This window comes from Lutzomyia longipalpis, chromosome 4 (assembly GCF_024334085.1).
Source record: "Lutzomyia longipalpis isolate SR_M1_2022 chromosome 4, ASM2433408v1".
NCBI classification, from domain to species: Eukaryota; Metazoa; Arthropoda; class Insecta; order Diptera; family Psychodidae; genus Lutzomyia; species Lutzomyia longipalpis.
The window spans coordinates 21,238,649-21,251,800 of record NC_074710.1 but is presented as its reverse complement, the minus strand read 5'-3'; the positions used below and the strand labels follow the sequence as shown (position 1 = coordinate 21,251,800).

The window sequence follows — 13,152 nt, the reverse complement described above, 5'->3', positions numbered from 1 at the left end:
CTAAACTCTGACATTTTGTATATTAGAATTGCAAATTAATTTGAATGGTGTGTGTGTGCTTAAATAAAATTTGAATCTTGCAGCTTTACACCAAAGCACATTTCTCGCGGTTAACAATCCCATTTTGGGGAATTAAATAAATTTCATTAAACCACCTCCGCCATCGTACATTAATAAAACTCCTCTTTACATTCCTTTGAGGATGTGTTGAAAATTTTCCTTTTGAAAAGGCTCTTCCTGTGTGTGACCTTTCTTAAGATTTACTTTCTCTTGTTCTGAAAACCCATCAAACACCCCCAGCCAATAAATTTTGTATTTAAACACAAAACATGATTTGAGAATTATAATTTTTGGGTCAAACTCTGAGAAGGTTTTCTTTTTAATTCTTTTTTTTAGAACATTTCATCATTTCTTCACCCCCATGTTGAGTACTGGAGATTGATTATGTTGTATTTTTTTTAATGGCTTCATTAGCAATGATAACCTCGCGAAGATCTTTCAATGTATAAGGGATGGGTGAAAGAATTCAAACAAATAAAGAAGAAGGACCCTTCAAAAGCCGAATGATTGATGAGAGGAAATTTCTCTTAGAAATATTGTTGAATTTAGTTCGTTTTTTTTAAATTATATCCATTCACTTGTCCCCCATTCAGTGTGGAAATGTCTAAGTGCTTTGAGTAAAGATTCTGTATCGTTTTTCTTTTTCAAAAAAATGTTTAGCTCAACATTTCCCTTTCCCCCTCTTTTAAAAGAAAATTCAAAAGATCAAGCATATTGATTAGATTTCTCCCCAATTTTTAAAAGTTTTCCCCATTTGGAAAAATACGAAGAAAAAAATGCTGGAAAAATTGGAAATTTATGAGGTCAATTTGCAAAATTGGAATAGCAGAGAAGGATAATATGTTGGAGGATATTGACATTAGAGATGCAATGATAGTTTATTTAAAAAGGAAATGAAAATCAATATTCAAAATGTTATGTAAATTATCGAGTAAAATAATTTTTTTTTAAACCTCTCATACCTGAAATTGTTAATTTATTTAATTTAGCATGCAAATTGGATCGTGTTTTACTAATTGTAATATTTTAACCCTTTTATGCCATAGGATTTTATTCATATTTATGTTTTTTGGGAGGAGCTTTTAATAAAAATAATCTAGGCTAAACTAAATGGCGTAAAAGGGTTAAAAGTCAATTAAGTGTACCAAATTATGTATTATTTTACCCTTATTAAGCTCTTTAATTACCAATCCAAATATTTCCATTAGAAGCAATCGATTTTAAATTAATTTCCGTGTAATCGACTGTTTTAGTCGCTTTAGTGCTTATGCTATGCACCGTATTTTGAATTAATGCTAATGTAAGGGAGTCTGGGAGTGTGTGAGTCATGCTAAATTTTCGCAAAAACCTCCAAAACAACGTATTTTCCGTTGAAATAGAAAAGGATGAAAGTATAATCTCTTAGGATTCTTCCTCTTATTCCAGGAACGTTCTAGAAATTATTTTATACAGAATAGAACTCTTCAACTTAACTTTTCTCCACTCTATTCCCTAGCTAGACATATAACCGTGTATCTGAACATTTATCTGCATGTATAAAATGTAGAAAATAGGAAGAAGTTTATGAGAGGAAAAAAAAATGCAGAGTCCATAAATAGAACCTTCAATAAAATGTAAAAAATTCAATTTAGCAATTTGTCTGTCTTCTGCAGCACATTTTGCACCTCGGAAAATTTCCGTACACCATACACGTCTCTCCTGTCTGCAAAACTCCAGCCAATATACGTTGTATGTACAATTTTGATATAAAACAGAAGAGAAATGTCGATGTGAACATCAATAAAGTTTTCCTGCTGTGAGCAACCAAACACTTTGCATTCCACCTAAAAGTTTGAGCTCTAATTGATGGTTAAATTCTACATGAAACACGATATGGTTTTAATCAATCAATTTTGGTGTGTATAGAAGGAGTTTATTCATTTTAATGTTCTTATGATGTTATTAAAGCAAACTCTGATATTCCTTTTTTCAAAGGAAATAATTGAAATTCCATAAAAAATAAAGAAAAGAGATTTTTTTTTGAAAGAAAATCCGGAAAATTGTATATTTTCATTCACATTAAACTGTTTCTTTTTATTCTTTTTTTCTTCAAAATAATCTCTTCAATTTTTTAATTCACAAAAAAATTATTTTAAAAGCTTTATTGCGTTTGGATGAGGGAAAACCTTGAAAATCTTGGCAGGAAAATTGAATCTTTCCCTCATCCAAAAATATTGTACAAAGATTTGACGTATTAAAATGCAAATGAAATGTACATATAAGCAGAAAATCTCCGTAAATATTGCAAGATTGCATTTTGAATAAAAATTTTCTATCTTGCATGGAAATTTCATTTACTCCTACGGAATTTTCAGGAATTTTCCATTATGAGAATTTTCAGTTAAAGCTTTTACAGAATTGATTCCTTCCATTGAAATTTTGTCTTTTTCCCACTAAAAACACTCAACGTAGAAAGCAGAATTTTTTTCATTGAATGATTTGTCAAAAGAACCAAAATATTCGGCAATAAACAAATTCTTGCGATTAACGTTAGATTAATCAGAAAAAAATAATCCTTTTATCGCAAAAATATATTTTTTTAAAAGGTTTCTATAAAAAATGTTTTGAAATTAAGAAAATGTGATTAGCAATCTTTTAGTAAATAATTAGAACTTTCTATGCGCTGCAAAATACAGAAATGCAACTAATAAAAGCTCCTCGAAGCTCCCTGAATACAATTTCCATAATTTATGCAATTCCATCGTATTATTGTGCAAATATTTCCATACCTATAAAATCAGCCAATCTGTAGATTATGCAAATAACTAATTAGTTCATATTACGAGTTAATTATCAATCGATTTATTAAATAATAAAGCAACAGACTGAAAACTTTAATAATTTTATTTTAATTTACCATAAATTTAACATTTATTTTTGGCTTTGGGAGTTATTTAATAGCTCGGAGCTTTTTCCCTTGAAAAAGTTTTCAGTGAAAATCTCCCATGGTGCCAATGTTCATCCACCAATCATTTGCACTCTTCATCAAAGCTCTGACATTGAAAAATTCAATATTCTCCCCTCCGGTATATCAACAAATGGTACTCTTGAGAATTTTCCTCACTAACTTCCTGGGAACAGGAAGTGAAGGAAAAGGAAAAAAAAGAGAACTCCTCCACACAGAGCTTTCCATTAAGTTGAGGAGTTCTAAGCACGCAAAGCACTATCATCCTCCTGTTTTTTTTTAGTTTGGTTTATTTAGTGTGTGTGAAGAGTTGGGAAAAAACACAACTTTTAATATCCTTCACAACAGCCCATTAGATGAAGTTAATATATAGAAAATTTTTTTTTCATGGTGCTTTTTCATTGCAAAACATTTTGCAATTTATTTGCGAGCTTTTATTGAAAAAGTTGAGTGATGCGTAAATGAAATGTGGTAATCATATGAGGATTATAATGAAGATTAAATAATCAACTAGGAGACGAATACTTTGCAACGATGGCATTTTGTAATTAAATTGCATGGTACTGTGTGCACCAATAATGTCTCGAATTCACTAGAATTTTAATATGGTGCTAATTAATAGCATTGTATTAATGGAATAAATTACATGCATGGAATAAAATGGAAATGAGAATTATTTATAATATTTTAGCCGGAAATGCAATTTTAATTAATTTTTTTCATCATCTCTGACGGTTAAATTACCCTGAATTTAAAGAAAAAAAATATTCTAAATTCTTCTTAATTTTTAAGAATCAGAAAAAAAAATTAAGAGAGAAATTTCACCATTTTACTGCACTTTTATGTTGCTATTTTGACTTTTTTTTTGTTAATAATAAATTTTAATGCAATCAGGGGCGTTTTATGTAATATTAAATGTGTGAATATGCTGAGGATGCTGATGCCTAAATAATGCATTTAATGCTTTACTCTCTGGGTGCTTTTTGGTTCTCATGTTGCTGATGGTACTACATCGTTATAAAGGAAAAGTAGAGGCAGGCCCTAAAATGAGCAATTTTACGATGAAACCATCCCACCAGCAACATGTTGAATATAATGAAGAATCAAGATACGGAGGGGGGCAAAAGTAAATTTACTTGTTGTTATAGAATGAATCCCACCTTCCCCTCCCCTTGAAATTTACCCCACGAACAGAGGGGCACGATGTTATGTAAAATATATGTGGAGAAAATTAGCAAATATCGAAGAAAATGTGCAAGATTAGGCATTCTCGAGGGGTTCTCGTGGGGTCTTCACCATCGACAAGTTCATTTAACATAATGGCCGGGATGAGCGGGGAGGGGTGCTAAAGTAAACTCAATTTCACCCACGGGCAGAATTTTCGTACATCTACCTATTTTTTCCCTTCTCTATGAAAGGACAAAATTTTCCCCCGAAAAAAAAAAGAAAATTCCGACAAGCTGTAAAATTTCTATTTTATACAATTTTCAGCTTATCATACATTTTATTAGCACCACATTATGATGCCCCCTTCTATTACCATTCGGGTTTTTAATCAAGAACGTGCTTTGCATATTTCCTAAAGGAAAAGCTCCCTCTACATACATATAAAGCCCGAGATATTCATCAAACTTGTGGATAATTGAGGTATTGACAGTTACACGTGGGGGCGACAAAAATAACTCCAACATTGATTAATGTAAATCACTTCTTTTATATCATCGACAAAAGCACTTTTGTAATTTATTGTTGATTTTCATTTTGGAAAATTATGAGGGTATATTTTGGCTTAAAATAGCCATATAAAAGCTTTTTTCATTAGAAACGTCAAAGAGGGGAGCTCAAGTCTGGAATTTTGGAGGTTTATCCACCTTTTTTTTCAAAGTTTTTTCTAAATTAAATGCTTTAAAGAAATATTTAAATGGAGAAATATTAAAGGAAAGGAGATTATTCATTTTCAGGATCGTATGCTTCTCATGACTCGATTTGAATGAAAAAAGAAAAGATAAAGTCATGCTTAATTTGTACTTTTTATTTCTGTCTTATCCATAAAACTCGTGCACCAGAGCATTTTTTTGCGTAGATTAAAAACGAATGAGAATATTAATCAACGCACTAAAGCATATGCTTTATGCATTTAAGCCAAAAATAAGGTACAATGGGGGTAGAGCTTTTGCAATTTGTGTACAATTTTTTGTAGAATATTCCCCATTATCCTAATTCACAGTACGGCTCTAAGTTTTTAAAGCTAAATCTAAATTTCTTAAGCTGGACTCTAGCTTCTTAATGCTAGGCCTAACTTTATTAATAAGCTAGACTGTTGTTTTTAACTTTGGTTAAGTATTATACTAAACTAGATATCAGTATTTGAAGCTAGGCCTTAGTTTTATGTCAAGCTTAGGTTATTCTTAAATTCAGACTTTGAAGTCTATAAGACTAGACGGAATGCATTCAGCAAACCATTTAGTAACCTTAAAAACTTGAGAGTTTGATCTTAAGAAATTAGGGGTAGCTTAAGAGCCTTAGGTTTAGTTTTAAAAATTTCAGTCTGTCTTAAATTAGTTTTAAAAAGCCTTAGCCTAGTTTAAGCAACTTAAACCTATCTTCAAAAACTTAAGTCTACCTCCATAAACTTTCTTATTCATTCCTCTTAATTATGTTTAAAAGATTCTAAAAATCAAATTAAAAAAATATTTGTTTTCCTTAAATACCTCTTCTTACATAAATTTAAAACTACGCTCTTTGTATTAATGTCTTTAAATTAAGTCTTGGCAAAAATGAATAGACTCCTTCAAAAATAATAAGAACTTTTAACACACTGAAAATTCACCAAAACATCCTTTGAATCCCGAACTGGGTTATAAGAAAGAAAAAAAAATCTATTTTTAGCACAAACCATATCCTTGAGCAACATTGATTGGGTTGATTTGCCTCATATATAACATATATAAAAAAAAGTTTCCGGTCAGCACGAGGTAGTAGAAAAAGTGTCCTTGTGCAGCTGAACAGTCCCTCATCCCCTGGGGCAAAATCTCCCAAAAAATTCAACCATCTTACTGAGCCGTGAAAGTGGCTGGAAGGCACCATGAAGGGGAAAACATAGGGGGCCGCCTCTCTTAACATATTTCTATGTTACTGGCGTGTAGGTTATAATGTTCTCGGGTGGAAGAAGTGAAGCATTAGGCAAAATTAATTTGACATGTCCAATTATTTTGTTGCTATTTTGATGGTATAACATCGAAAATGCTCTGTGGTGGTGAAAAAAAAGTGAATTAACTGGAAATAGAATTGGATATGCGCGCGTGGTAAGAAAGTTTCGGTTGCTGCCTCGGTAATATGCTTCCATTTTCTCGGAAATGGACTCTCATTAATCTTGCTAATTATATAAGCATATGTATGTGTCACACCTTCTATAAACTACCATTTCCTCCCTCTCTCTCTTCACGCATTTATACTCGGGGTGATAACAAAATTCCCCGAAGACTCCCATTTTATGCATACTGTTGACGAATTTCTTCTGTTATTAATTCATTTTTATCCATCCGTAAATACATATTGACTTTCACCGGAACTATAGCTTGTTTATGCGAAAGATTTTGGATCAAATATTCTGATCAAAAAATTCTACGTTTAGTCTGAAGTCTGACATTTCTTTCAACGTTTGTCCTTTTTTTTCTAACGATTGAAATTACTTTTCTAACATTTAACTTGTTAGAACTTTTCACGTTTCTTTCATATCTTGACATTAATTTCAACGTCAGATGTTTTTAAGTAAAAAAAAAGCTTGAAAATGTCCTTCTCCGTTTTTTTTTTCAATATAATCATTAGTCTGGAAATAATTTATTGAAATCTCTGATAGAGTTTCCAGTTAAAATAGTCAAGATCTTCTTAGAATTTACAATCACAACTAATTAAGTAAATTAATTCTTCGAAAAAGATAACAAATTTACGTACCTAGGGCACGCTGCTTACATTGAACTTCTTCGGAGAATTTTCCCATTTTCTCATTGAGAAAACATAAGAAAATCATTACTAATTTGTCAACGAAAATTCCATGAAAGTATTGCACAATATTGCCTCTAACATGGTTTTCCCCTTTTGTGTGGAATCTATTACAAAGTATATGTTAAATGTTAATAAAAAAAGAGAAAAGAGAACGCCATAAATGGGGGGTGGAAGTGTGAATAAACGTTAAAAGGCAGCAAAAGGAGAGAATATTGAATGTATATCCATATTATTTACAATGTTCCACCTCATTACCACCCAATTAGGTGGTCGTGTAGAGTCGCGTTGAGTGTTGGAAATTCCTTCCAATTCTAATTTCCGGTTAACTGACTAATTAATATAAATATTGACAATGAATTTCCACGAAGTCATTCCCATTCACCATTATTGTTATTAAGTTAAATTTTTAGTCCTTTTTCCCCGAAGTCATTCACCATTTCTTGGACGAGACTGGTGGAAAACTTGAGGAAAAAGCTTCCGCAGAAGGTCTCCCTTTAATGTGGAGAAAATCCCACCGCTTGGAATGCTGTGTGTGGTTACCTTTTTGCGCCATCCACCACCCCCTTTTTCGCGATAAGGGTTAATTACAAAATTCCCCCGAAGTAGTTGACATGACCACTTTTAACATGAAAACAATTCACATAGCAATGTGGCATGATGAAAAAAAAAAAAGAAAATGTTGTTTCTCCGTTTTTTTATCAGCTCATAATGATGGGTATTTGATAGAGTTTTAACAAGAGGCAATTTTGCGTGAGATGGAAAAAAAACTTCTCACATGAAATTGCATAGAATGAATTTTTCATCCAATTATGAGGGATTTTTTTATTCTAAAAAAGGTTCTTTTATGTCGTTTTGAGATTTTGTTTAATGCTCCGAGATCGGATTTAGTTTTTTTTTGTGAAAGTTGATGGAAATGTTTCAGGAGTATTTGTGTTGGATTTGTAAAATATTCACAAAATATTCAAAGCAGAATATATGAATTTTCAGAAAATCTTTTAAGTCCTCTCAATCTGAATATTTTAAAGAGCTTCTGAATAGTTTTAAAATAGTCAGAAATAGTATTATGATTATCCTCAAATTATTTATAAAAATCACAAATTCTTCCGAATATTTTTCACAGCTTCTAACTAGAAGTTAAAAGTATTTACAAAAGCGTCTGAACATTCTCAAAAGCTTGTTTCAAAAACTTTCAAATATTTATATATCTTTCTGAAATTTTTCGAAGTTTTCTCTTTTTCCGAATATTCTCAAAATCTTTCAAATATATATAAAAAGTTTCAGAATACTTTTAAAAAATTTCGGAATATTTCAAAATTTTTCCGAATATTCTATTATATTCTATTTCTGAAACCTTAGAATATTTATAAATTATTCTAAATATTACTAAAGTCCGCCAAATATTCAAAACCAGAATCCTAAAATTTTTAAATATTTTCTGGAACTTGAAAAGCTTGAATATCTCCAAAGGTTTTTTTTCGGAATATTTATTAAGATTTCAGAATGCTCAGAACTTTTTCCTGATATTCTTGAAAACTGTCAAATATTCAAAAAAAATTCCGGAATTTGATAAATTATTCTTAAAAACAAAGAGGAATATTTACAAGTTTCCGAATACATGAAAATTGTTCAGAATATTCTTTAAAGTTTCTGAAAATTCAGATTTTCTTCCGACAATTCTAATAATTTAACAAATATTCAACAATAAATTCCGAAACTTTTTCAATTCTTCTGAAAAATAAATAGAAATAATTAAAAAGTTTCAGATTGATTGAAAATTATCCGAAACTCTTTTTAAATGTTTCCGAATATTCATATTTTTTCCGAAAATTCTAATAATTTAGAAAATATTCAAAATAATCTGAAAAACTATTTAAATCTTCAGAAATATTAATAAATAAATAAATAAGGAAAATAAAAAGAAAGTTTCGTAAAACAATTTAAATTTTCCGAATTTCGTTGCATTCGTGTGTTTTCGGTATTCTGCGAAAAGTAATCCCAAAACATTTTCATGTTTATCGCACTTTTTATTTATCGAGTGTTAATCGTTGTTATGTTTGTGACCATTATTGACCAATGAATCAATCATGCGCATAAAATGCATAAATCTTTTTGAATGTTTTTTTTTTTCACCATATACTATATGACATTTTATTGCAATTTCTCTCGTTCTCTGCTAGGCCCCAATAGGTGGGCAGAGAGTGATGATGATAGAAAAAAGAAACAAATAATTGGATAGAAATCATTGAAAATTCTCTTTGGGGTGTTCGTACTCACCTATTTGTGGTACATCGTACTGCCTCTGTCCACGTACACTACGCAACATGAGTTGATTTGCAATGCTATGCGGTACGGGCGGTAGATTGGGGATGCCGGATGTTGAGGTGGATCCGGAATTGCCTTGGCTCGGTGTACGTTTTTTCTGCACATCCTTCTGCCGCATATCCAGGGTGTCTGCATTGAAGAGCTCCTGTAGGGCCTTGGGGGGTACTTCGTGCCCATAGGTGGCGTCGACACTACCATATGTCGTATCCTCACTACTTCGCATCTCGGGCAGAAAGCCCAGTGGATGCATTAGGCGATGATCCAGCGGTAGGGTATTGTCGTGATGATCATGCTCCACCACCTGCTGTACCGTGTGCACAGGGACATCGCCCATGTGATCATCACGACGGTAGGAATCTCTGGCCATATGGAGGGAGTATGTGCCACTGAGGACACTCAAGCAGGTTAACGTCTGCAGTGTTTCGCGCAGCATAATGTTTTATGTTTTTTTTCTTCTTTACTTCTTGCTGAGGTGCCAAATAAGGTCTCTAAGGGGTGTGCCTAATGTGTGTTTATAGGAAGCGAGGGGGTGGGTTTGAAAGTTTCTTTTTTCTTCTTCTTCTTTTTGGGGGAGGTTTAACCTTCTATCAGAGTGGTTATCTATATATGTGATTAATATCTTTCTATCTTACATTTAGGAACCATAAAACACTATATATTCCACTTATATGTTTGAAGCTTTTACAAAAGAAAATTTTCTTTTTTATAAAACACTTGATCTTATCCCCTGTGTGTGACTAGTGTCCTTTATAGTCCTAACTGGGGATATTATATTTTCTATGTTGCTTTATGCAAAAAAATAAACACTGAAAACACAAACTTTATGCAAGATTTTATGCAATAGGCATTAAATGCTCATAGACACTTAATATTTTTTTCTTTTGCAATTTTCCGAAGAAAGCTTTTGCGCAAAATGTTGTTTTTTTAGCTCTTTAAATGTTTGTTTAGCTGATCTACTAAACTAATTTTGCATAGAGCTTTCTTTTTTTAATATATAAGTATATAATGGACACCAGAGCAATTATATAGGTATATAATATTACTGTGAATCAGTTCTTTTTTTATTTTCTCAAGTCAATTCCACTGAAGAATTCACTTTTGCATTAACATTTGCATGTGGGGAGAGCTTTAGTGTCTTTGGCATAGGCCAACTTCTTTTGCAACTTCCTCCTGGGACACGGAAGTTGTGTATAATGTCACACAAATACACACACACACACACAAAATTGCAGCCTAGAATGCAATTCAAGTTTAATGGAAGATGACGAAACACAGTCTCTTCATCCCTTTTATTCGACTTTTCTTTTGGGATCTGTTTTTTCTTTTCTTTTTCCTCCTTCGTGCTTTGTGTAGAGAAGGAAATAATTTTACTTCCTGCTAAGCTTTTTTTTTGTGGTGCAACACAATGTCCTTTTTTTGTCCCTTTACTCCTGAAACACTGTAATTTTGATTTATAATGCAACACAACGGGAGGGAGGGTAAGTCCTCTTAATTCTTCCCCCTTGACCAATCCTTATTTGAATTTGTGAGATTTTTTCTCTCAATCAGCACCACTTTTCACTAGAAAAAAAAAAGTCCTTGATGTGCTCTCTAGGCGGTTTCAGGGTTAGTTTTTTTGTTTTTTTGTTGTTATTCAGTCTCTGCTTTGACTAGGATGGCGTAGGCTTGACTATTCTGGGTACAGGAGTTCTAGTATACGAGGATGCGAATGCCTGTTGTAGGAGGTTCTAGACCCAAGGTTATGCTATCCAATTGTGGTAGAATATGAGTCAGAAGGGTACTGAATGCGGAGCTATCAGTATTCTGTGGATCATTATTAGCGGATCTACAAGTCGCCTTAGAAGCATTTAGCGGTGTCCTTTCTATCTACGTCGATATAAATCCTCTGATGACTCTCTATTTGCTTTGCTTCTTATAGCATGGACCACATACGCTTCAATTGACGTCACTCCCGAAGCCCAAGGTTTGGTGTTTACGCCCGTAACAAAAATGATTTGAAAGGGGGTTACGTACCTGGTGAGGGTTTGACTCTGTTCCCCACACAACGAAGTCGTTAAAGCCTCCTTTTTTTTCTTGGTTACAAACTTTTTAGCCGCCTTTTTTCCCGCCGCTTATCCTCAATTCAGAAAGTAGATGCTTTGTGCCAAGACATTCATTCACCTTTCAACTGACTTCCCCACTTTTTTTTTTCGTGTTCAGCCCCCTTTTTTTCACAAGATTGCTTCTTCTTCTCTCCCTCTTTTTCTCTCCTTATCACCCCTTCTTTCCTTCTTTTCTCAACCCTTATACAACGTCCAACAGGGATTGTTTCACTTCCAATATGAATGAAATTCAATTTTTGAATTTCATCAACTAACTCCCCTCTTCGTTCAACACTTCAACACTTTTTTTTTCTTTTTTTATTTTCTTGGTAAATTATTAAAAAAAAAATATTTTGTTCTCAAAAGCACTACTAAAATCCCCTGGGTTGATGAACACTGTACGTAAGAGGAGGAGGAAAAAAACGGGAGCACTATGGCGCGACGGTTAGGACAGGAGAGCTTAGGTAATAACGCGGCACCGGAAATCAAGTATACAGTCTATATATGGTCCAGTCGTGGTGCACAACTTCACTGTGAGAGTCCTCAGGGTGGGCACGATGGATTTGCAATTTAAAAATTTTGTGTTGAGAGGAATTTTTGCGGATTAGGTGGTATTCCTTGTGGAAATTGCCACACATTTAGCATCACTACGGATGGTATTAGTAACCACCCATTCAGGCCGTGTGGCCATGATGTGGCACCTCCACTTACAACTAATACTCTCTCTGTGCGGACCCAATTCGAACGACTGATGCACTCGAGTACAAGTCACATACTGTATAATAGTATCCCGATTCAGAACTCGGAAGTGTGGCGCTTGCGTCGTTTGTGTATGGGGCGGAAACACACTGAGAAATACGAACTCAGGCATACAGGACCACCAACTACCCCCAGAGCTTTCTTTTTCAACTTCTTTACCCCCCAAAACTCCAAGAGAGATGATTTTCCACCAAAGAGTTTACAACAAGTTTTCCCAAAGTCCCCGCGGGCTTTTGGCTAAGCTTGTCAGGGAAGTTTCTTTTTTTTTTCAACATTTTCCTGACGGCGGGTGGAAACATCCCGTGGATGGATCAAAGGGTGTCAACTTTGTCACATTTTCCTGATAATAAATTTATGAAAATCCAAGTCCCTGAGATTACAAGCAAACAGAGCTGAATTGTTCTTACTTAGACTTAAAAAATTAATCTAAACACGATAATCGGAAAATTCTACCTAATTGATTTACTTTTCATTGAGAATCTTAGGCTTGCTTTACAGCAAATTGTACGTATTTAAAATCATTGTTTTTTTTAATCCTAAATCTAATTTTTAATTTTTAAACTTAAAATTTTAATTTAAACCTGACCTTAGAAATTTGACAGACCAAACTAAGAAACTAGGGCTTGATTTGATAAAAAAAAAGAACTAAAGTCTTGACCTAGCATAAAAACTTAGGCTCAGCTTAAGAAACCGAAAGCCTTAATTTCTGATGACTCAGGTGTAACTAAGAGAGACAGACCCTTTTTTGTTGAAAATAAATAAATAATAATAATAAATAAATAATAATAACTTAAAAACTCAAAATTGATTAAAGAAAATCTGTGCCTGACAAGAAATTTAAGCAAGATTATTTGCGAATTTCACCCTTGTTGGGTTCCTGAGAATTTCAATTTAACGGAAATTTTTAATGGGTGGATTGCGGTCGGGTTATAGTTTGTACCCAAGCAACTCAAAGTAGTCGTAATGTACTACATTCGAAAA

At 33.0% G+C, this 13,152-nt stretch overlaps 1 protein-coding gene across 1 annotated transcript in view; it reads right to left on the bottom strand.

Moving 5' to 3' along the window:
- LOC129794848 (uncharacterized) overlaps positions 1–12,196 on the bottom strand; it is a 58,158-nt gene extending 45,962 nt beyond the window's left edge. The window contains exon 1 of the mRNA XM_055835746.1: positions 9,284–12,196. Within this exon, the coding sequence (XP_055691721.1) occupies positions 9,284–9,764 (481 nt within the window). The 5' untranslated portion in view covers positions 9,765–12,196. The remainder of the gene's footprint in view (positions 1–9,283) is intronic.
- Between the last annotated feature and the right edge of the window lie 956 nt (positions 12,197–13,152).